This window comes from Paramisgurnus dabryanus, chromosome 6 (assembly GCF_030506205.2).
Source record: "Paramisgurnus dabryanus chromosome 6, PD_genome_1.1, whole genome shotgun sequence".
NCBI classification, from domain to species: Eukaryota; Metazoa; Chordata; class Actinopteri; order Cypriniformes; family Cobitidae; genus Paramisgurnus; species Paramisgurnus dabryanus.
The window spans coordinates 6,841,748-6,868,272 of record NC_133342.1 but is presented as its reverse complement, the minus strand read 5'-3'; the positions used below and the strand labels follow the sequence as shown (position 1 = coordinate 6,868,272).

At 38.1% G+C, this 26,525-nt stretch overlaps 1 protein-coding gene across 2 annotated transcripts; it reads right to left on the bottom strand.

Annotated features, from left to right (window-relative positions):
* Positions 1–1,598: 1,598 nt before the first annotated feature.
* On the bottom strand, positions 1,599–26,525 carry ranbp3b (RAN binding protein 3b). 2 transcript variants are annotated; one of them, XM_065262384.1, is made up of 17 exons: positions 26,472–26,525; positions 18,688–18,743; positions 17,071–17,107; positions 16,879–16,965; positions 16,662–16,733; positions 13,896–13,961; positions 12,894–13,007; positions 12,497–12,597; positions 10,730–10,846; positions 8,726–8,817; positions 8,551–8,623; positions 7,450–7,546; positions 7,172–7,296; positions 6,888–7,008; positions 6,659–6,801; positions 6,274–6,472; positions 1,599–2,851 (listed from the first exon to the last, which is right to left on the bottom strand). In XM_065262384.1, the coding sequence occupies exons 1-17, from the start codon at positions 26,491–26,493 to the stop codon at positions 2,808–2,810; spliced, it is 1,566 nt and encodes a 521-aa protein (XP_065118456.1). In that variant the 5' UTR covers positions 26,494–26,525; the 3' UTR covers positions 1,599–2,807. The 2 variants fall into 2 exon arrangements, with proteins under 2 accessions (XP_065118456.1, XP_073671013.1); XM_073814912.1 differs by having other exon boundaries at positions 12,894–12,995.

The window sequence follows — 26,525 nt, the reverse complement described above, 5'->3', positions numbered from 1 at the left end:
AGAGACTATAAGTCTCAATATGATTTCTCCTGGTTAAATAAAGTTTGCAAAAAAAAAAAAAAAAAAACAGTAAATTTAACAAATAAGGTTTACAGATATGTTGACAGAGATTCACTCAATAATCAACAATCATGGGTCAATGACATGACATGCAGATTTTTTTGTTCTGGGGCATTATTTACTGTAAAAATTATTAATGAAATGCAGTATTTATTCTATAAAACCTATATAGTTTCAATACATTTTCAGTATTTTTAAATAATAAATATTCAGTTGGAGGGGCAATGTCTGTACAAATTAACAGACAACTATTAAAAATGGTGTCTTTGGGTTTTATGTTCAAAACATAAATCACATTTCACAAATAGAAGCAGCTGTTGGAATGTTGGGATAATTAAAAAACGTCTTTCCAACTATTTGGATGTTTTCAAATGTCAGGGTGGTACAACCGCTATCATGGGCCTTTTATTAAAAGTTAACAAATGTTAACAGTAAACATGGTATCACATCATCCGGAGGACCCCTAAAGTTATCCTTATGGCTGAATGAAAAGATTTTAGATTTCTCTGAAGTACTGGAAAATAGCTACTTTAATGTAATGGGTGGTACATTTTTGGTGTCAGGTGGTACAACCAATGTAAAACTAGGAAAATTATATTTTATTAAAAAACTTAATTGTAAATAAAAAATGTTTAATAACTTTGTATCAGAGGCAAATATTTATACCAGCATCCAAGCAGAAACCTTTTCAATGTAATTTACTTGCAAAAGTCAGGTGGAGAAACCAGGAAGTTAAAAGGTGCAAGTGCAATTAATGTCCCTAAATAAACTTTCAGATAATTTAGCGTATCATTTTAATACATAATACAGCTAATAGCTGATCTATTCTTGTTATTATTATCTATCAAGTAAACAAACAATCATGACGATACACAGAGCGCATTAAAACTTGACAATTATTGGTTATACCACCTGACATTTTTAAGGTAGGGCAATCAAAAATACATTGAAATAAAAACTTTAAAACACATGATTCCTGACTCAAATATACCCATTTTAATTTTTAAAAAATATGTTTTTAACCCGTTTAATCTCATATTTTTAGGACATTTTAAGGAAGTAAACTGATCTGGTTAAGTGACCTTTCACACTAGTCACATGACAATGATACATTTTAATCAAGACAATCTATGCCCAGCGCCAACATCAACACTTTTAGAGCATTCAGAATAAGAAAGAGACACGGTCACATTGTGACCAGTGGGATTAAACGGGTTAACTCTCTGGTATCTGAGGGGTTTTGTGGCACTAGAGAAGTTTTGACATGTTCTTACATTTGGTCTTTTTTATTTACTTATAACATATTAATGGCTAATATCACACCAAACTGTATTTAGCATAAACTGTGCTACAATAATGTGTGAAAAACATTTATGTACATGTTTCTATTTTTAAGTAAATGGTGTTTATGCATGGTTACTAAAAAATATTAATTATAATTATTATGAATCAATACAAAATATATAGCTTGTTTTGTCAATTGCTCCTATCTTTTCACAGTCACTTTTTAAGAAATTGAACTACAGTAGAAGCCCACGTTTCGACATAAGACAAAAATTTATTTCAAATGTTTCTTTTTTTTTACTTTGATATTACTATTTATTTTGTAAAGGAGGTTGGAGACACCGTGTGCTAGTAAGTGATAATATACGCATAGAAATTTACAGAACATTCAAGGGTACATGTTTTTTGTCCTTTTCCTGACTAAATTAACTCAAAACTTCCAACACACGAAGAATAATCTTCATTTCGAACATATCGTCTCCAATGACATGGAAATAGATAAAAAGTTAATATAGTAAACCAATATTTAAAAAAGGCCAACACAATACAAACCCTCAGGATATGGAAAATAAAAACAAAGATCGAGATGCTGTTAAATTCTCATCAAACCAACTAAAAACGAATAAACATTATCTGCCCCTAAATTACGCTACACAAACGATTTTGATGTTTCAAGAGACACTGGGGTAAGGATAGTTTTCTCTTACACAAGGGGCGAGAGTTCTAGAAACAGATTCACTACAGCACGAGTCCTTGTGCTGGTTTAGTCCTTTATTCGTTAAACAGATGAGAAATCTAACTAACAGACTAGTAAGTATATCAGCTTGTAACCTAAGAACCAGTGAGCATATCCAGCAGATGTATGGTGAGACTGCCAGAAGTTAACTGAATTTTGGGAATATGTTACGACTACACTAAACACAGGGGTACATCGGAGGTCGGGCGACTGTGGTGCTACCGGCCAGCTGATTGGCCAGTTAGCGTGATGATGCAAGAGCCTGCAAGTCTTGATGTGTTCTGAAGCCAAGAGCCGCCGAAGAGAGAAAGAGAGAGAGACATAGAGAATGCGTACAAAACGGTCCCACGGTAGAAACAGCAGTCTTGATGAGCCATGTTTAAATGGAGAAACGCCCCACGCTCATCAATATGATGAGCAACCAAGTCCAAAGCCATACATGGAGAAGTCTCTGTGTTTTTTTCCTTTTTTGTTGTCTTTAATTTGTTTATTTGCAGTCCAAAAGGAAAAACAAGAACTAAAAACAAACCAAATGATAAAAAAAATCAATTCCAGATTTACAATAAATGTAGAAGGGAAAATTAACTACAGAAGTTTGGGTAAGAGAGACTCCGCCCCTGGGGTCCACAGCACCGGTCTGAGGGGCAGTGCAGGTCTGGGCTGTCCACAAAGATGCCTGCACTAAAATCCTGGTGGGCAGTTGTCGGTCAAGCGGTGGATCAGGGTGCTATGTGCTCTCAGATGTTGCCGTCTCGCTGTTCTCACAGTTGCCTAAAAGTGAAATGAACTTGACGTTAACTCTGTATATCACTGTGTGATCAGATGACACTGACAAAACTTAGAGATTGATTCGTTTATCATTTTGCACATCTTTTTGACCTTGTGAATATTTAAATGGTCAATTTAATAGTGAGTACGCAGTTTTAACTATTCAAAGAATGAACTCCTTTACCATCTTTTAAAGCAATACTCCACTTTCATAAAATAAAAATCATGATATTAACTCACCCCTACGTCATCAAAGGGTCTTATCTAGCGAAACAATCGTCATTTTCACAAAGAAAAATAAAAAAGCCTTGTGATGCGCCAGCATGACTAAGTATTGCGAAGGCACGTCAAAAGGTCACGTGACACCCTTGCAGACAATTTTAAACAATAAACTGACACAAATACATTCATTAGTATCATTACATATACGACAATGACGGAACGGTCCTCTTTCACCGGACTTGTAATCATTAGGGCGGTTGTTTCGCATACATCATGCACGACATTTCAACGTGATTACGTAATACGTAAGGTCACGCTGGCGCATCACACGGCTGGTGCAAGACAAGCAGTTTTGGTTTAAAAGTGCATTTTGTTGTGAACACAATGATTGTTTCACTAGATACAACCCTTATGCCTTTGCTGAAAACATATAGGGTCGGTTTCCCAAACAGGGATTAGCTTAAACCAGGACTAGGCCTTAGTTTAATTAGAAAATATAACTAGTTTTAACAAAATGTCTTACTAAAAACAACTTTTGTGCATTTTGAGGCAAACCAAAGGGCACTGATGTATTTTAAGATATGTCAGTGCAAGTTGTTTTCAGTTTGGACAGCTCTTACATTTGTTTAGGTCTAGGACTAGGACTAGTCTAATCCCTGTCCGGGAAAACGCCCTTTAGAGCCCTTTTAATCTGACATTGAAACTGTTGAGATCCAATAAAGTCTATTAAATTGAGAAACATCCTGAAATATTTTTCTAAAAAAAAACAAAACATATATGTACATAAGAATGACATTATTGAGCACTTAGTTGCATTTAGGGATGTCCGGCATCGAGACTTTTTCATTTCCGATCCGATACCAGAATTCGAATATCAGCCGATACCGATATCTATTGTAATTAATTGTGTATAGTGCTTTCTGCTACATCTAGTATAATTTTAAATGTTAAAATCAATTAATTTAAAATCATTAACACGTTTCAGGAAACATAGATATTAATCATGGCAGTGTTAAGGAGAACATATAATAGGTACGTTTGATAAATTAAGTATGCTAAATATTTTTTCCTTAATTGCGTAAAACTGTCATAGTAAAAAAGCTTTAGTGTGCAGTAGAGGATGGATACCCGAACCGAGTCCGACGGGACCCGACGGGCCAGGCCGGGTTCGAGTAGATTTTTAGAAATGATGTTCGGGTTCGGGTCGGGCTCGGCGTAATAAGGCATTGAACATTTGAAATTTAAAACAGCTTATTATAATATGTAGGTAGCCAATGGCCCTCTTTTAAGCGTTTGTTCATCTTAAAATGAAACACGCACGTTCACATCACCTTCTTATTCATGTAATGTTTAACAGCAGGTTGCGAAACAACTTCATAGGTGCATACTGCCACCTACTGTATCGGGTGCAAAGCATGAGAGCGTATACGGGGCTCCTGTTTTTCTGTGGATAGTGTTGTATTAGAGGTAAAAAATTATATAAATACTGTTCGATGTGTCGTCACGAGCCCGGGTACCGTCGGGTCCCGTCGGACTCGGTTTGGGTATCCATCCTCTAGTGTGCAGATGGTTATTTTTGGAATTAAGTGCTTGACCGGAGTTTATGCACATTCCGGTGCAGAATTGATGCGCCTAAATCATCCTGTACACGCTTATGGGCTTCCTGGGCGCAGAATTGATGGCCTTGAATCATCCCCTCATGGGAATCCTCGCACCGCAATGGAAAGTTTATAAACGTTAAAACACAAAGCGAATAGATGCATCGTGTGCTCAGCACAAAGTGAATTGCATCCATCCAACTGCTTACTAAGACTTTATAAAAACAGATCTTTAAAATAGCGTGAAGTTATCTTGTGTGTGCGTGTGTGAATGACACGTTTCATCCGTCCGTTTCACCAGTGGATTAACCCAGTTTCTGAGTAAGTTAGTGTTTCTGTGATCTTAAATATCTTTTAATGTGCGTTTGTTCCTTCAAATAAACCTATAAGTGCATAAAACGTTTATGGTGCTTTTATAATATGTGGTCCTTTTAATAGCTTGTCAGTAACAACCACGCTAACGCACATATCGGAATTGGTTCGGTCATGTTGTCCGTCCTCGATCCAATGTCCGATCCAGCATCGGATCATGACATCCCTAGTTGCATTAAAGGGACACTCCTCTTTTTTTTGAAACTATGCTAATTTTCCAGCTCCCCTAGAGTTAAACATTTGATTTTTACCGTTTTGAAATCCGTTCAGCTGATCTCTGGGTCTGGTTCTGAGACATTAGCATTGCACTAAATAACCAAAGATTTTTGAGTGTGTCCCTTTAAAATACAGTATATGACAGTTCAGAGACTAGTAGCAAAAGTGCAAACACTAGTCTTTGAGTGCAAATGTGACAGTGACGTCACAAATATGCTAATTAGTAAGTCGAGGATTTATTTTGAATTGAATCGGATCCCTAAAAATCGATTCTGATTTGAATCGTGAGGGTCCAAACGATTCCCACCCCTAAAGTATACCGCACCCTGGTACAGTACAGATCGATCACACTAGCCCAAAAAAAAAGTACTTTGGGGTCAAACGTACTCTGGTACGGTTCAAATAATGCAAGTACATCATTAGTCGCTACAAATTATTGTGTCTGCCCAATAGGGCTGGGACAACGCGTCGACGTAATCGACGATGTCGACGCAAAATATGCGCGTCGATTCGTCAGACCCAAAAAGACGGCGCCGTTGAGTAGTAGCAACGCGAGTGGCTCCAGTCCACGCCGGCTTCACAGCAAGTGTGAGCAGTGCGTAAGCGGCGCATGTTTTTTCAGCGCCCATGTTAACAAGCATCCACCCTGCCGCATGAGGAGCGCGAATCGAAGTCGAATCGGACTGATAATATATCGTTAGATTATTCGATGCATCGAAAAAAGAATCGCTAGATTAATCGTTTAAAAAATAATCGTTTATCCCAGCCCTACTGCCCAATACATAACTGTGAAACTGTACGTATCCACTTTACAAAAAGTTGTTTTAGTTATTCAGGTTCAAATCAAACCATTATAGGGACTACTGATGTAAATTAGCCCTGTGGTTGTAATCCGGCATGTTTACGTCTGTTGTTATTACTTTAATGCAGATGTTCCTCGATGTGCATTGTCCCTATCAAATAAATAAATTAAAATGAAATTAAAAATATATGCACACAAAGTATAAAGATTCGTACCGCTGACGCTGGAGTTTGCAGCACCGGTGTTGTTATTGGTGCTGTTATTGTTAGCGGGTTCATCATCATCGCTTGACTGGGGTATCTCGGGTTCAGCTGGGGCGGGCACGCTCTCGGGCTCTTGTTCCAGGCGGCTCCGCAGTCCCAGGATTCGGTGATGCAGAGCTGCGGCCAGCTGACCGGCATCTTTAGAGCTCGCCTGAGAAACACCAGTAAAACATGAGAATGAGCCATAACCAACCAACAGTTTACGCATAGTTTAAGGGCAATGATGTAATGCAACTAATTGTAAACTCAAAACAATTCAAGGATTCATGAATGAAGGATTTAAGTCATGGTACAGTAGACAATTTGTGTGAGTGAAAGTATTAAAAGAGAGTTTTACCGATATTAGGAAGACTTTCACACCCTGGTCCTCCGTATCCATTGCTGTGATACGAACGCTTTTCTCACTGGCTTTGTCCACCTGCATCTGAGGCCAAAGCTTTGTGTTCAGAATCAATCGGAGACTGCCCTGTGTTCGCATGACTACGATAAAGAGAAAGACGGATTGGTTGATGATGATGTATTCATAGTCATGTGAAATGTTGGGACGGGCTTGTCGCTACTCTTACCTAATCTAGACTGTAACGTGCCGTCGTCGGTGGACGCCATGTCGTTAAGTCTGAGCAGTCCGCGGCCTCGCTCGACCCACGACTGAACCGGTTTGTCAAACACAAACAACTTACACTGCATCTGTGGACAAAAGATGCGTTCACATCAGATCTGCATGTAATCTGTTCCTCGTGTACATTTTGGCTAGCCTGATGACGCTTTTAGTGACCAGTAAGAGTGATGGTATTTTTCGGTCACGCATAAAAGGATGAGACCAGCCGGTAATCTTTTTAACATCTTTCACCTGTAAAACATTGCTCTCTGATTCCTCCCCGGTACGGACTTCCACCTTCTCGAGAATGCACTTCTTGGCAGTGGCTTTGGTGTAGGCGGCTGCAGACTCTTCAAGAGACTCGGTCACACTGTGATCTGGCATTCACACATGGGAGAATTTTTTTTTATGTGCACATATGTACAAACCAACAGGACTGTACTGTAAGCAGCCCAACTGTATGGTACATACTGCCAACAATGGTACATACATTGAACTTGTGATGGTACTCAGTGAAAATAAGCACATACTCTTTTCAGGCGTGGCCTCTTGTGATGAGGGCTCAGAGACCGGGGCTGAAGTTTCTTTACTGCTCTCTGTTGGGGGCTCGCCTCCTTTAGGTGGGCTCTGAAATAAAGCACACAAAAATACATACGTCATACATCCGAAACATAACCTCTGCTGTGTCTTTAAAATTATTTACAGTAAAAGATTAGTCAGGGTTCCCACACCGTACTAAACTTCAAATTCAAGGACCTTTCAAGGACTTTCCAGGTGCAATACCCTCAAATTTAAGGACGTAATATGGGGACACATTTCGAGTGAGAGCAAGGTTACATCGTGTTACCTTTTAAGATACATTGTTACAGTTCCCTTTCGAGGGAACTCGCGCTGCGTCACTGCGGTGACACTTTGGAGACGCCTCGATGGGTAAGTGCGTCTGAATGTTTATATCAAATTCAACCAATGGTGAGGCTTTAACGACAAAGACAGGGTGAAGCGGGAGTCAGGAAGTATATCGCTATCTGAAATATTGCCAAAGACGGAGTTACAGGGACGCAGGAAGTATGGCAAGGGAGTAGCAGCGTCTCGTTCCCTTCTCAGGGAACAACAGTTCCATACGTAACCCGAGACGTTTTCATGTGTCAAACACAACTATGCAAAAAGGCATTTTGGTATAAATCAACATTCCCATGTGTGCTTAAAAAGTTTAGAACTTTTATGATATTATCCTACACTACACAGGGAATAATATGGATTTTTTTATCCAGAAAACTTCTTGCATAAAATACATTCAAGCACTTTCAATGACCTGTATCTATCTATGTATGTATATTTTCAAAAACTTCCCAGGGCCTTGACCCGTGGGAACCCTGAATTGTTCATCATTTATCCGTCCATCATGCTTTTTGAGACCTGGAACAAGATGCACGGGAAAACATTTATGATATTGTTTTTGTCTCCATTCACATCAGACCCCCCCCAAAAAATGTATGCCACACAGAACCAAGTAAGTCATGTGGGTGTGGAACAACACGAGCGTGAGAATGATGACAGTTTTCATTTTCGTGTAAACCATCCCTTTAAGTGTCACATCTGTCTGAAGTAAAAACACCCGATTATTTACTCACCAGGACTCTCTCAGACATGTTCTGGCCAAAGACAAACTTGGAGCCTTTATCTGAGCTGTTGGCAGCTTTAGTGCTGAAAACCAAACAGAGAAAGGTTTACAGAACTGGGCATAAATACTTAACCCAGAGAAAGAGAACATGCGGGAAAGATATAAGAAGGTTGAAAGTCGGTTACCTAGGGGTGCCCATGTACTGTAGGAAATAATTTGTGCTCGCAGAATCTTGTGTGCCGTCCTTTGAGTTGCTGACTGTGTTGTTTTCATCCAACTATAAAAAAGATTTATATGTACGGGTCAATGACGTGACACCTAAATTTCCTGTCTGATGGCATTATTTTGCATAAACAAGATACCAAATATGTAGTAATTCCCCCATGCATGTACTCACTTTAAAGGATTAGTCAATTTTCTTAAAAAAAAATCCAGATAATTTACTCACCACCATGTTATCCAAAATGTTGATGTCTTTCTTTGTTCAGTTGAAAAGAAATTAAGTTTTATGAGGAAAACATTCCAGGACTTTTTTTTTCACTTTAATGAACTTTAATGGACCCCAACACTTAAAAGTTTTAATGCAGTTTAAAATTGCAGTTTCAAATGACTCTAAACGATCCCAAACAAGGCATACGGGTCTTATCTAGCGAAAAATCTAAAATATGCACTTTTAAACTTCTAGTCTTCCCCCAACTGAGTGACGAACCAGCGCAACCTCACGTAATACGTCATCACATCAAGAGGTCACGGATGACGTATCGAAACTACGCCCCAGTGTTTACAAGTGTGGAGAAAGAGGACCGTTATGACGTTGTTGTATGTCGAATGATACTTATTAATGTGTCAGATTATTGTTTAAATGGTACGCAAATGTGCATTTCATATATGTAACACGTGACCTTTCGATGTCATTACGCAATTACGTGAGGTCGCGCTGGCTTGTCACACAGCCGGAGGAAGAAGAGAAGTTGTGGTTTAAAGGTTCATATTTTTTATTTTTCTTGCCAAAAATGACAATTGTTTCGCTAGATAAGACCCTTATGCCTCTTTGGGATCGTTTAGAGTCCTTTGAAACTGCAATTTTAAACTGCATTAAAACTGTTAAGTGTTGGGGTCCATTAAAGTCCATTAAAATGAGAAAAATCCTGGAATGTTTTCCGCAATTAACATAATTTCTTCTCGACTGAACAAAGAAAGACATCAACATTTTGAATGACATGGTGGTGGTTAATTATCTGGATTTTTTTAAAGAAAATTGACTAATCCTTTAAGTCATTAGTCATTTGTAATTTTTCTGTCATTTAAAGTGTCATCAAATCATTTAGTGCGAGCCTTTGGCCATAACTGCTGAAATGTCTATAATGTCTAAATTTCCTAAAAAAGTGTTTTGTAGTGCTGTACAAAATAAAATAAAAACATTTATTTATATTTCCATAATAATATACAAACTACATTTTTTTAATGTAATATCATGTAGTTTCGTTATCAAGAAACTACCGTTTTGTTACTTATGTTGGAATCCATTATTAGACAAGAGGTTGCATCAAAGACATTTAATATTAACAAGATGCATCGCTGGTATTGATATGGATGGGGGAGATCGCAGAGGTATGGTATGTGGTTACCACATTTGGATATCATTTGATATGCTCTATAAACCATATAATAGAGTCATCACAAGAAGATTTTCATCTCATTTTTCCCATACCATCACTAACTTGATGCCTGGTATAGGGGGATTTATGAAACCTAAGAGGGACATTAAAACGTAAAAAAAATGATCTATGCGTCTTCAGAAGGAGCAAGTAGTACTGTACTCAATTCAACGAATTTATAGTGTTGTTGCAACAGGCCAGCAGTTGTGGATACAAACACATCGGCCCAGCAGCACGCTATTCATATTTTAAATGCAAGGGATAGTTTTGCCTTCGCTCACTTGAAATGCATAAAACTTGCATACAAATGTAAACTTAAGTTACTACTAAGCGATCTGACTTCAGACAGATGCGAAAGCACAGCTCACTGCACGTGCAAGTGAAAGCGTGCCGCGGTGCAGCTAATTATGATATGCTAGATTCGTAACACAAAACGAAAATGACAGAAACGAAAAGTAATCGCTTTACATTTGAATCGAAAATCAAAAACAATTAAACTCCACAGCCCTACCCAGAAACAAAATCACTGACCTTTGCTCGCTCTTTGATATTCTGGCCAAAGACAAATGTCGAGTCCACTCCACCGTCCTTCTGACTGCTGTCTTCTTTCCTTTCACCTCCATTTTCTTCACCGTCCTTTTCTCGCTTCTGCAAAGAAACAAAATTCATGTTAATTTATTGTTATGTTTCATTCAAGTCATTCAAAGTCTCTGTCTTCATCAGGATGGGCACGAATACTTTTCAGCGTCAGGTCTTTTATCCGTAAACAACAAAACTCCTTAAAGCAAAACCCAGCAAGAAGCATCAAAAATCAAAGTCAATAAAAATATGTTTAATATAAGCGCTACAACAACTAATCAATAAATTGATTATAATCGATTATGATTTTAGTTGTCAACGAATTTCATTATCGATTAGTTGGTCACGTGCTCCTGCACCACTGTCGAACAGTGCAGACACTTATAATTAAAGTCAGGCACTTTTTCTTCATACAACCTTTCGTCGTCTCACAGCACGGACATGTGCGCTTATAATTATAGTCAGGTGCTGTTTCTTCACACAGTGAAAGCTGTGTGCTCAAAGTCAAGCATACAACGCAAGCTGCACGCTCAAAGTCAGGCACCTTTTCTTCATACAACACAAGCTACATGTTTATCCGGCGCTGTTGCTTCTCACGCGTATTTCTGAATTAGACTACTTTTAAACTGTTTATGTGGGAGGATTTGGTTCATTAGTTGTTGGTATTTGGGCTGTGAATAGTCATTGGGATGCTTTAAGACTAATGGCCATTGGGCTGGTTGTGTTAAGCGGATCTGGCAACCCTGACAGGACAAAGCGGAAGCAAAAGCGCAAAAGAATACTGGTTAATAAAGTTTTAATTTCGTTTTGTATGTGTTTAATTGTTTTGGGGTTTTTATAAAAATAGTAATGAATCAGAAACTAAGCATCTGTTTTAAAGTAAGGGGGAAATCTATTATTTATTACTGTAACAAGGAAACAATGTAGGCTATCACACTTGCATATCATTTGGCTTATTTATTTTGTTAATACTTATCAAGGGCTAAAGTTAAAGATTACAATAAGTTTATTAATCCGTGACTAAATGTATTCATCAGCAAATCCCTGTAGACTCAATACATTTGGTTATCATAATTTCAACATTTAAAGATGTCTTACTACTGTTCTGTTTAAACTTTTTTATTTAAGGCTTAAAATATATAGAAAAAGATTATATTAGTAAAACTCTGTACTAGTGTGTGGCTTTTGTACTTTTAAAAGTACACTTCTACATGTGAAAGTCCTAATTAAGTGACTTTTTTAGCTATAATACGTGAAAACATCTAATTGAGTAAATATATTTTGGTTTTATCCAATTGGTCGATTAATCAAAATAATCGCCCGATTAATCGATCATGAAAATAATCATTAGTTGCAGCCCTATTTAATATTTAGTTAAAACACTAGTTGTAAAAAAAATAAAAAAAATAAATAAATAATAATCATAATAATAATAATAATAATAATAATTATATATATATATATATATATATATATATATATATATATATATATATATATATATATATATTTGTTTATTTATTTATTTTTTGCGGACATTTTTATCAAAAGCAATATGCAGTACATTTAAAAAAAAACATATTTTTTTTGAGAAAGTTCGGGATTGGGCTAAGAATTAAACCCATAACGCTTGTGTTGCCAGTGCCATGCTCTAGCTGTTGAACTAAAATAAGAGTTTCCATCCATTTACAAACTCAAGACATCAACCTGGTATCTCACCGGGGACTTGTCCGAGCTGTCTGTGTTGTTCTGGAAAACGGAACGACTTTCTGACGCTGCATCATCAAACTTCCCCACTCCGTTTGTTCCACAGCTGGAGTCTGTGAGAAGACAATTTTCATTTGGAATAACATGAATCATAAACAAGACGACCAGGAATCAGTCAATTTAGAGTCAATTTTCACACACAATAATCTAATTACATAAAAGACTCAGTTTCCTTGAGAAAAAGCATATAAAAGGATTAATTTACATAGCAGATTTTATACAAGACGGTTATTCAAAGCGCTTCACATGTGCATAAAAGAATTATTAAAAAATTATTAAAACGAATACAAATTTAAAAAAAAAGAAAAGCTATGCATTAAAAAAACAAGTGTTTAGTGGAAGGACATACTGGTCTTGATGGAATCTGTGAGGGTCTTTGCTGGTGGTGCCTGCAGAACCGCTGGTCTCAGTACACTACGTTGATGTTCCTTAGGCTTTTGACTTGGAACGCCTGAAAAACAACCTACTGACGGATTGAATCAGAAACCAAACACAGCAGGATAAACACGCACACCAACACTTAAACTACAAACATCCTGGCACTTCAGCTGATGATTCCTGTTGACTAACACTAGGTACATTTACATGCAAGCAATCGGATTGAAAAGCTGTCATGTAAACACCTTAATCAATACTACTGAGGTCGATTGAATGCAAATCTCGATCGTATGCAAAGGGGTGGTGTAGTCCGATCTATGATCTGAGCATCAGGAGAAGAGAGGGTCCCTTTAAGTTCACGTCTTATATTTACCGCTTATGAAAGCATAACATATTTTTGGTCACAGGAAAAATGCAAAAGCGACGCAATGCACACACAAGCAACACACATTATTAAGGTGATGGGATCCCGCACTGTTCAGCGTTGATGTATTTCATAACATTAGGCTACATAAAGTGTGTTTTCATTGCCTATATCATTATATAGTGAACATGTAAACAAACATTTTAGATCAGATAAGGGTACTAAGATGAACTGTAATAACCTGCAACCGGATTAAATTCAGTCGGACTGACAACATTTTGTGCATCTAATAATAGCTACTGATGCAACTATGCATGTTGGAAATGATTTGGTTTTTGGATGCAAGTTTTAAAATATTTTATTTAAACAATTTAGATTTAACAATTTAAAGTTATCTCAAAATCTATTTAAAAATCTTTCAGCAGAGTAAGACTTTTTAAAAATGGGCTTGAAAAGAGGAACAAGAAGTTAATTCCTTTTCTTAATGCTTTCCGGGTGTATTTTACAATACAAACAATTTCCCAGATCTCCTTTTGAACATAAGTTCATGTGTATTTGCATGTGTGCCGATACAGTAAAATATGAAGAGCAGGAATGAGTTGATCTTACCTGCGCTTGGGGCCTGGCCATGAATGAGGGTTGGAGGTTTCAACCTAAACCCGACAGGCTTCTCTTCTGGGAAAGACAAACAGATTAATCGTTAAAAACACTAAAGCAAACATCTCTTATGAAACACCAGATAAAATCACACGGATAAACAAACACACGTTCATTCATACTTAAGACACAACATTGCATCACAGACAGCAGTGTGTGCCTTGCACAATAAAGACACCTTGAGATTGTTTAAAATGGCATACTAACATTTCTAGTAGGGATGCACTGATAGGATTTTTTTGGGCCGATACCAATTTAAACAGACAACTTATGGCCGATACCGATGACGATATTAAACACTTTTATACAATACTATACAGTTGGTCTATAAGCTAGTTTATTTCTGCATCAAATTATTTTTACTGAACATGGATTGGATCTAATTAACATTCAACTGACCAACATAATAAGAGAGGCACAAATGAAGCTAAAGCAAATATAATAAGACAGCATGACAACCTTTAAAGGTGTTTTTGCTATTCAGCATTTATTTTATTAACAACATTAACTCATTTTTTACATATAATGGATTTCTTTATGCATTTAATTAATAAACAATCGGTATAGGCCTTTCTCGTGCTATTGCCGATGGTTTCAAATTCAGCAAAAATCGGCCAATAAATATCGGCGGCCGATACATCGGTGCATCACTAATTTCTAGTACATTAGGGCTGCACAATATATGGTTTCAGCATCGACACCGCAATGCGTGCATCTGCATTAGTCACATCACAGAACATACAGAGCTTGATTTTCAAAAGAAACACTATTTTGGATCCCTTTGCTAGCGGTATACTATATAATAAAGACGACAGACGCAAATCTTAGCTGTTTGTGAAAAATTAGTGAGCTATACAAAAAAATGCAAGGAAGTTAACTCCTCTTAATCTGAGCTTTATTAAGTCATCTAGCAGTTCTCATATCGCAATATACATCGCAGGAAACATAACACTGCAATGCAAGTTTCTCCCCACTATCATGCAGGCTTAATGTGGTGAGGTCAATGTAACATAGTACCACTTAAAACATTTTTGTTGCATACCGAATGTTTGTTTACCTACTATTTTGAACAGATAGTAAATGATACTGTGCAGTAAGCACTAGTATTCTTAACACAGCCGCAGTCACCATCTTTCTAAAGTTCTCATTTTGTGGCTCATTTCCATCAGAGAAAATTGCTCTGACCACTTCCTGTTAGATCTTGGTGTCACGTAGGCCTCTGAAGGTGCCCAGCTTAAAAACATTTGGTTTGTGGTTGGTTAGGTTTGTGCTTAAACTACTAGCACTTGATATAACTCGTTTCCTTTTCTTTATGCAAGACTTTCGTTTCAATAACCAGCCTGTAGAAAACAATGTCCTAAGAGCACGTACAAAACAGGATTAAAACAGTTATGGTAAATATTTACTACACCCGTCATGTATAACCCAGTGGGAGGATGAAATGAAGAAGCGGCCTGATATATCATATGAATCTATATTTAATCATTTTGTGTTGTTGCGCAACTATAAAAGCACAGAGTCATACCAGTACCTGTACAGTGGGAAAGCCAGTCGAGTGTTTATACATGAAAAAGACCAAGAATTCGTGTTAAAATGTCAATTATGATTTTGAGGTGGACTGACAAATAAATTAATGTAGGGATGCACCGATACCGATACTGGTATCGGCCTCGATACCACATTTTCTAAAGTACTCGTTAAAAGTCCCCCGATACCTGGAATCGATACCACGGTTTGAGAAATGTCCATGTTTCAGCGGCGTGTAAGGGGTTAATGCCTCTTGTGTTTTCCAAAGAGGCAGAGTTTACAACAAACTGGAAAACTAGTCCTTTGTTTTTTTGTTAAATTATATGACTAAATCTGTTACCTGTAAATTTAAATCATGTTTTTTATTAAGTACTCGGTATCGGTATCGGCAAGTACTGAAATGCAAGTACTCGTACTCGTATTCCAAAAAAGTGGTATCAGTGCATCCCTAAATTAATGTATGGGAAACACTGCATTCCAAGTTCCAACAATGCTTGCTCCAACTTTTTGTATAACGTCACAGCAGTAGGCAGTGCAAATATAATGGCTCGCATATAATCCCTCCTACTCTGAAGTGGTAATAAAATCAATGGAAAAGCTAACCGATCCAAAGTGAAGTGATCTGACCCATGGGGTACTGTGCAATGGAAAAGTGCCATAACACACACAAACTATTAGGGTTTGTATTAGTGGACAGTACAGACTCTGGGTCTGTGATTGGATCACGATGTACAAGAGTCACCTGTCAATCAACTAGTTTTAAAATAATTGTGCAAATAAAAAATACACATGCACGCACAAGCTATAACAAAACAACTACTGTATGTTTGATCTCAGCATTGATGACGCATTTCATATTCACCAGAGTTCGCATTAACACATAATCAGATATGATGATAAAGCTTATTTGGCATGTTGTCTGAGGGGAGGGCTCTCACCCCTCCTTAAATGGGATAGTCACGAGACAGAAGTGAGGGATTGCTTTATATAGAGACCTTGTTGCATTTATTAGTTACATGACCATGTTCCTCCCGAACTGTTTGGATAAATAAACTTCATTATGTGACATGGAACAGAAGCACATTTGATACTAAGGTACCATAGTAAAATAACAAACCAGTGCCACTTTTGTGAATGCCACAAAAGGAGAAAACTGGCAAGAAAGATAATAAATAAATGGTGATTTCTTACCTGGTTCAGAGTCTGAATTGCCAGTTGGAGACTGGCATAAACTTGAGGGCATAAAGATGTTATTCTTGGGAACTGTGACAGGTGAAAAAGCGAGAAAAACAAAGATGAAAAGATGTGGTATTACATTGTTCGTTTGATGAAACAAAAAACAACAACAAATCAGCCAAACCCATTAGAGTGAACAACCGTGTGTAGGAATTACTGGTAGCATGATCACCTGAATGTGACGGGGGGAACTGGGTCAGAGATGAGGTCCTCTCTCTCTTAACAGGGGGACAGTACTCGCCATCATCTCGATCCGAATCTGAGGGCCAAGCAAATCAGAAACTAAAGCTTCGTCTGACACATCATGAGCGTCTGACTATGACAGTGAGCTTAATCCATCTGTAACTTCTTGCTCTAAACTCACCATCTCCATCCTCCGCGCTCGACCCATCTGCGGATCTCTAGAACAGATGGGGAAAAACATTTTAATTGGTTGGCTAAATAAACAAAGTCTACTGGAAGACAACATCTTAAGATTCACATTTCAAACGATTTCATGGTCGGGTCAAAAACAACCATTTCAAACATCGCACTGTTTGATTTGCTTTGCTTAATTGGCTTCTGGGAATTCATATTTTGGAGATGATTTGTATCTATGTCAGAAGGCAGATGAAACTAGAACACAGAGTTGGTGGATGATCCTGGCAATGATGAAAGTTGGCATGAATTATATGCCATGCCTGAGCCTTTATAAAAAATGCATAATTTTATTGCGATAAAATACAAAACAGTGTACTTAATGGATTATGAATCTTTTCCCAGGATATTTCTGGTGGTGGTTGTGGTGTTATGGTGTGGGGGATGTTTTCTTGGCACACTTTAGGCCCTTTAGTGCCAATTGGGCATCATTTAAATGCCACAGCCTACCTGGGCATTGTTTCTGACCATGTCCATTCCTTTATGACCACCATGTACCCATCCTCTGATGGCTACTTCCAGCAGGATAATGCATAATGTCACAAAGCTCGAATCATTTCAAATCAGTTTCTTGAACATGAAAATGAGTTCACTGTACTAAAATGGCCCTCACAGTCACCAGATCTCAACCCAATAGAGCATCTTTGGGATGTGGTGGAACAGGCATCGTGCCCTGGATGTGCATCCCACAAATCTCCATCAACTGCAAGATGCTATCCTATCAATATGGGCCAACATTTCTAAAGAATGCTTTCAGCACCTTGTTGAATCAATGCCACGTAGAATTAATACAGTTTGAAGGCGAAAGGGGGTCAAACACAGTATTAGTATAGTGTTCCTAATAAACCTTTAGATGAGTGTATATATATATAAATACACACACATACATGTATAATTTTGCAAATGTTTCTTAACTCTTTCACCGCCAGCGTTTTTAAAAAAAGTTGCCAGCCAGCGCCAGCATTTTTCATGATTTTCACCAAAGTTTAATGCCTTCCAGAAAATGTTCTTCTTTAAATATATAAACATACAATATACCAAATGAAAGAACAGACCCTCTGCTTTCAAACAAAAAAAACCGTTTCATCCTACCTTTAGTGGTTCTTTTGCAACCAGCTTTTGAATATGGGTAGGTTTTTGCAAAAACACCATATTTTGAGCAAAAAGCAGAGATAATTCCATTTTTATGACGGACTTTTCATAGAGATCATATTCAGAGCGATCTTTAAAACAGACACGGACATGCAGCAGTATGGCATAGGGCAATACTTCCGGGTTTAAAAAGTTGCGGAAGGGCGCCACCTGGTGGATAATAGCGGTATTGCGGAAAGACGGAATATCTCGTCATTGGCGGGGAAGCGTTTTCTCTTAATTGACGAGATATCTTGTCAATGGCGGGGAAAGAGTTAATTATATACATGCGTGTGTGTATTTATTAATAATTATAATACACAGTAAACCCACATTAGATTGCACTCAAACACATGGTAGACATTAAACACAGATAAAGATTTTACGTTTATTTTCATTAATATTTTCTTTATACAGACGAAAGCAGACGAACCTTTTGGGCTTTGTCCTTCTGAAACACAAAGACTGGAGGAGCTATGGCTGGCTTCTCTGTGAGACAAAAAACAAACAAACACAGAAAATGATACAATCTGTTAGGCCATCATGCTAGCTTTTTCAATAAAAGTTATATGGTAAATGGACTGCATTTATATAGCGCTTTTAACAGACCTATGGCCATCCAAAGCGCTTTACAAGTTTTGCCTCACATTCACCCATTCACGCACACATTCATACACCGACGGTGGTGTCAGCCATGCAAGGCGCCATCCAGCTCGTCGGGAGCAGCTGGGGTTAGGTGTCAATACTACTCTCTATAATTTGGTGAAAAAAGATGTGAGACGATAGAGACAAGAAAGACCAAATAAAATGCCCAAAAATAGGAGGAAAAACAATGAAAAAGTATCGTTAACAATATTGTTTGTTTAGAAGCTTATAAGTAAGGTGATACCGGTTCTCTATATTCATTCATTCAAGCTCATGCTAGAGGTCTCAAAAACCTGAGGTCCGACCCAAGTGGGTTCGGGTCTGAAAGTTTCACGTGTGCTTTGGACACGGGTCGGGTAAACTATTAGTGGTCTCTAGGAGTGTAACGATTAACCGTGCAGATGCGCGTTTTCTCAATGAATGAATTTGAATGAATTACTGTGAAATCCCGGCACATCCGAACGCCAGGGGCGCTCTCATGCAGAAAATCCCTTTGTGCTTCACAAGAAGTATCATTGCAAACACTATTCCAGGAAATGTCTACACAGGAATATTTATACGCTGTTCTTCAAATTGTTTCAGGTATTTTCATGATAATAAAGAATATTTTGAATGATTTTGCTTAACGAGTGTTGCTTTTTTAAATGCACGTTATAAACGACTCCGACTCATAATGATTTTAGATTGATAAAGACTTCCTACTGACCAAATGCCGTAGTACACGCACAAGCTGTGCATAAAACAAAGAATCGCAGCCTTGCGATTCAGAATCGATTTCATTTTTAATGGGGACCGCGACTGAATCGTGATTGAATTGTTACATCCCTAGTGGTGTCTGATAAAATAAAATGAATGTGTTTTTGCCAAACAGATACGAGACAACCCAAACGATCTCACGCATGAGTATCAAGTTCTTTTCCGACATCACGTAGCTGGAAGTAAGGTTAATTTTCGTAGAGACAGTCCTGTCAATCAATTTTGAATCCACATTTTAGAGTTTACCTTGGTGTCGTTGTCAAATAACACAGTAAAAAATGGAGCAGTAGGCCAAATTGGATGTGAGGCCAATGGGGTTTCTTTCTGGTTTTCTTTATGGTTCGGGTCAGAGTAGGGATGCTAAACAATTAATCGCGATTAATTGTTAGCAGAATAAAAGTTTTTGTTTACATCATATATGTGTGTGAACTGTGTATGATACATTTGTATAAATAAATGTACACACATAAATGTATATGTTTTAGAAATGTTTACATGTGTATATACATTTGTATATTTATTAGGGGTGTGCAAAAAAATCGATTCACATTTGAATCGCGATTCAAGCTTTGCCGATTCTGAATCGATTCATAGAATTCCAAAAATCGATTCATAAATTTTTTTGTAATGCCGTTTTACTATTGTCCTGAAATGAGTTTATCTCAGTATTCCCATAGATGACGCTGCGTCGTATTCACTATGACGCCTGCACACTCTTGTCACAGTGTTTCCCACACATTGACTTTACTTGGGCGCGCTGCACAGTTATATTAACAAGTGCGCAAGTATTTCTGGCGTCAAATTTTGTCTTTTTTGTTTTTCTGTGATGATGACACTCTTTAATAATGACATTTTGTGTGCGACATGATGAGCTCGGTGTCCGTTCACGTGCTCTCTGTTTCGCAATGAATTGGGATGCGAACAAGCTCGTGTCACATTGTATCCTTCATGTTTCTGAACATGAGCAGAGTTTTACCATTAGAGGACTTCACGGAGCACCCGCGGACCGTATGGTTCCGGGTTTGTATTTGAAATGGTCAGTCAGGTCCGGGTCAGTCAAAGTTTAATTACTTCGGGTCCCGAGTCTGATTAGTGAGTAAAACCCGAGTCGATCGGAGAATGACCGTGAGCGCTACCGTGCTAAAGCTCGCGTGCAGTTTCAGCGTGCTGACGGTTTTTATGGCGATAAAAACTGGCTCTTTTCTAACATTATTAATAAACCATATCTTTTCAAAAATCTATTGCACTGAACGAGCAAAGCTCAAGCTGACTCAAGATTTACAAAATGCAAAGCTATAATGTAAAGTCCCCTGTCACTTGGACAGCAAGCAGACTTTTGAATCTGAAATAATGAGTGGATTTAGCTTTTTTTACTGGCAAGAGAGAAATAGAGAGGCACTTTCCTTGCTTCTGCTCTATCTAATAGACATAATAACTATTATAACACCAGTCACATATATAATCTATAGACCTGCACTGTCTATCATTCATATACTATATTATTGTATTTAATAGAGTTTGATAAAAGGGGTCATCTAATTGCTTCATAACAGTTTTTATTTTTGCATAAAGACAAAGTAATATCAAACTACATTTAATTTGTTGTGTTTCTTTTCTTTAAAATTGTATATCTCCTACAATCAGTCACATAGGAAGAATTAAACTACATTTACATACTGTGAATCTTTTTTTTTAAATCAAGAATCGTTTTTGAATCGAAAATCGATTTTGAATCGAATCTTGAGGCTAAAAATCGGAATCGGATCGAATCGTGAAATTTTCTGAATCGTGCACCCCTAATATTTATGTATAATTTATATTATATATATAAATATAAATACTTAATATATACATTTTTTTTCTTAAAATTATACATGAATGTGTTCATATTTATATATATACATATTTATTATACACAGTTTACACACATATATGATGTAAACAAAAACTTTTATTCTGCCAACGATTAATCGCGATTAATTGTTTAGCATCCCTAGGTCAGACTGGGATCTAATTTTTATCCGGTTTGTCTCAGAGGTCTTTCTTTCTTTCAAAAAAATATGCACATTGGGCTCAAGTAAAAAGTGATTCAGGTTGGGTACATTTTGTTTAGAAGACCTCTAGCTCACCCGCCTTCAACTCTGAATTGAAGACCTTTGAATTCGAATGGCTTTTGATTGACTGTCAGTGTTTGTCATTCATCAGCATGAAAAACACGGCTCTTCAAGTTATCACAATGATGTTATTCTTACGTATCATTGTATTTGTGGGATGGGCTCTGCTATTCTCCTAAATTTAGAATGATATTTAAAACTTTATCTCTAAGAGTAGACATATAACAGTATAGTTGCCAAGCAAAACAGAACCATGTAGTCACACATGTGTGTTTATCAACAATGTACAACACTTAAGAGGAACTCAACTGAGCAACAGCTATAAATAACTTTAACTTAAGTTTGTAAATATTAAACTTGTGTAAACTGTAAACTACTGCAAACCATGTTCATTCCCTAAAATCTGTAGTCTAAATTAATTTAGAAATAACCAGACGAACTAGTTGCTACTAGAGGCTACTGGCACAATCAAAATGGTTTAAAAAACCCTGCTTCATAAATAAACAAAGACACATGATCTGGCCGATTAGCCAATAATATTTTTAGATGCAGTACCATGACAGCAACAAAACTGCAGGGTAGTAAAACAATAATTTTACAGACAAGCAAAGAAAGAACGCATGCAATATCGAAGTGAGCTGTAATCCAAACTATACAGATACAAGTCAAATTTCCTTAATAACCAGTGCATTTACACACCAAGAAGCTGTGCCAACAGACCCATTCAAATCTGTAAATAGCTACTATACCTAAACAAATAACTATCTAACTCTCCTCCATCTGCCCGACTCCAAATCTACACACATCATTGTAATTGGGTCAAGCGGTGAGGCATCCAATGCACACACACAGACAGATCCTCATGATGGGTGACCTCATCACCCAGGGCTGCTGTACTGCAGGGCACCAGAATCCTAAAGGGGGGTAAATCATGTGTGCATGGGGTTACATTTCACCCCAGGGCAAGAGGTGGACACGCGGGCCTTTAGCACAGGAAACCCTGGATGAGGAGGCAGCTGGAACGGGGGAGATCTGGTTTAAGAGATCTTTACAGGTCCACCCAGATTCAAAAACCCAAGGTCTGACCCGAGACAGTTCAGGTGTAAAAGTTTCACGTGTGCCTCAGACACGAATCGGGTATAAAATTAGCAGATTTGAGTCTGGGGTAATTTAAAATAAATGTATTTTTGCCACATGGACCAACCACGCATTTTCAACGCTTTTACAACGTATCCTCTTTTTGCATTTGCGACATCGTGTGGCTGGCCGTAGGTTAATTTTCATTGAGCCAGACATGTGAATTCATTTTGAATGCAGATTTTAGTGGTTACCTTGATGTTGTCATCAGATACCAAATAAAAATATAAAAAATTGCCACTGGGTCAGGTCAAAATTGTGTCTAATTTTCTCTGGTTTGTCTCGTCGGGTCTTCCTTTTAAAAATATTTTTTATGCATGTCAGATAAAATGCGATTCGGGTCAGTTACGGTACATTCACACTAGGGGTGGGCACGAGTACAACGTGGCATCTATGATCGATCACGAAAACGATGATTATGTGGGTTTATTTATTTATTTATTATGGATATGGCGGCGTTTGGATGTCTGGTAAGTGTTACAAGCGCATGTTGTAGTAAAGACTGGATCTGGAGATGCATGTTTGACGTCATGTCGAGCTACGCAGACCGGCGTATGACATCAGTAACATTACCATGCAGACCGGCGTATGACATCAGTAACATTACCATGCAGACCGGCGTATGACATCAGTAACATTACCATGCATGATTTAAAAACAAACAGATAATTCCACGCCGCAGCATCCCACCGATCCCGTGAAGCCGGCCACACCTCACATTCCTGAGGCACTATGGTTTAAAAGGATGCTGTGATTTTCGGAAATAGAGTCAGTCAGGTGCAAAAAGTACAGTGCCGTCAAAAGTTCAATGGGTTATCATTTCATATTTAAACATCAAATGTCAAGAGATACCAGAGAGCCATACGAGCATTAACATTACATCTTGCCTGAGAACAGGTAAGGGGATGCACGACACAGCTAATCGCTAAAATGATAGCAAAAGACTTAAAGCTGCTTAATGTTATAACGCTTGTGCTTTGACTGGACGTGTTTAAAAGTGCGCTGTTTATGATGCACATCCACAAGGGAAGTTAAACTTTCTGTACATAACTTAAATTAATACTAAGTTGAAGTCTTGCATTTTATGCAGATAGATGCACGTTGTACATTTATGTTGTATAAAGGCTTAATATTATGTAGAGTGCATCATATAGAAAGCGCATCAGTTTGTGTTTATTAACTCTTTAGTTTCTCTTCATCACGCAGCTTTTCCTGTTAGAGGTTTCTGCTACCCCGGATTTCCACCGACTGCGGAGCAGCTGCAGATCAGCTCCGCTGCGTTACGTCTCCGCACTCTGCTGTCCGCCAATACCCACCAGTTCCGTTTTTGTGGCAGAGCGGCTGCGTGCTGAAGTGACGAGGTCTCGCAAATTCACGTGATGATCGCGCGATACCTAGTTCTGTCTCTGCCCATTATGCCGTTGAATTATGACGTTTTTACAAACCAGCCCAGATCACAACACGAGATCTCGCATAGACAGAGCAGTACATCAAATACATCCAAAATTCAAAAAATAAGAAGGCTGCTAAAACATTTATATATGCTTTATCTTTAATGTATTTATTTGAAACTCCCCTGGCTCTGTTCCTGTCTATTATTTGTTGTTTCTGTATTAATGACTTTATTTGTGTTTGTTTGTAATGTTTGTATTGCAAAGATTTAATAAAAAAACACGAGTTCTCGTGAATTCAGGTATGATCACGCGATAAAGTCATGGCTCCGCCCTGCGGAGCTGTCCGGCATCCGTCAAAAATAGAAGCTCTGCGTATTTGTGCCGGAGGGCTGCGGATGGCCGGAGCTGTGACGGATTCGGAGCGCAGTCAGTGGAAATACACACATTGACTTGAATGGAAACCGATTGACTCCGCCGCCGTTCCGCAACGGATCCGCAGCCGTTCCGCAGTCGGTGGAAATCCGGGGTGAGAAACATTTAATTAATTAATAATCTAGTATGTGTTCATTGTTCTGTCATAGTTTCTTCAAAACTAAGTTTTATTTGAGTGTTTTTAATAATAAAAAAATTATTTTCACCATGACGCCGACCCCTTTGATTGCCCCACCCCCAGTTAATCGAGTACTCATTCTTCAGACCTATGGATTAATCGAAATGAAAAAAAAAAAATGACATAAATGCACATACCTAATTCACACGGGGCACGTAAGCGTTAACGCTTCTCATTTACTTTTAATGGGTGACATCATGTGTTGCCGAACTGAATTGTGGATCCGTCAACGTCACAGTTGAACATTTCTCAACTTTTCAAGCGCCAACGTGTGCATCAACCAATCAGATCACCTTATGCGAATAACCTAGTGCAGACCCAGCAAATTATGTTTATGCAAGCCTGGAGAAAAGAGGCACGTGTGTTGCGGCCACTTTGATTGGCCAACCTTCAGAAACACCTTCCGTAAAGCATTAACGCTGGCACCCTGTGTGAATGTAATGTTATATTTCTTTGGACCTGAGAAGACATTTGATATGTGCATGAATCGATGCACCCTTTAGATCTACATCCATACCCAATTCTGATCGGATGGAAACAAAACAAGTTTGCCAAAACATGAGTGGTGCAAGTCATAACCCCACCCACGAGAGTTTTGGTTTCATTTCTGTGCATTGGAGAGAATTAATATCAAAGAAAAGAAAACAGTTATGTTTAACAAAATGCAAATATCAAAGATTTTTCTGGCACATGAATGTATTGTTTACTATGGAATTCAATAACACACAGAAAGTAAATGCATCGAAATAGGTTACACTTAAAAGGATACAACAAAAACGACAATAATGTCCAGAATAAATGCATCTATGCCACCAACTTTGGTTAGTTAAATACACAAACGTCATCTGTAGAATTATAAACATATTGGCTATTCAGATCACTTCTCAATTAAATGTGTCAATTTTAGTATGGATTGGAGCAAAGCAGTTTTACAGAAAACACATTTTAGCACAAAATGCCAACCCTTAACATCCGTGTATAAAAAGTATATCAAGTGTTAAGTCGTGTTTGATAGGATCTATTTATTCATCACACTTAGCTGAGGAGATCGCTAACGGCAAAAATGCCTAAACACGTACGTACACCAGTAACAATCTAAAAGAAACATCGGTAGGCCAATGCTAAAACCTTAAATGCATTATCTTAATCTTTCGTGCATTTAATACTTCCATGAAATGCTCGACAAGCATCGAATTAACGTTCTGGAGATGTTACAGTGTGCACGCGTGTGTCGCGCGCGAGAGTATTCGGGCAAGCGCGTGCGTTTCCACCCGCCTAAAAATCAAAAAGAGAAACACGCAAAGAGGCCGGGGTTAGCCTGTTAGCTGTATCGCACACATACACACAGAGTCTGTCAGTCAGTAGCCCGCTAAGCTAAGCCACTCGTCGGCTAATTTGCGCTAAACATCCGCACACGCTCCACCATGGAGGCGTTTATAAACACGGACGGTGTCAAAATCGTGCATGGCACTTTAACTAACATAAATGTGACATGGACGGATCACGGTGGCTGTTCATTTCTTTTGTTTTACGCGTTTCTCGAATTCACACGGTTGCCTACCTTCGTTCGCCAAGTCCGCCATTTTACTTCTCCGCGCACACCCACAATGCACCG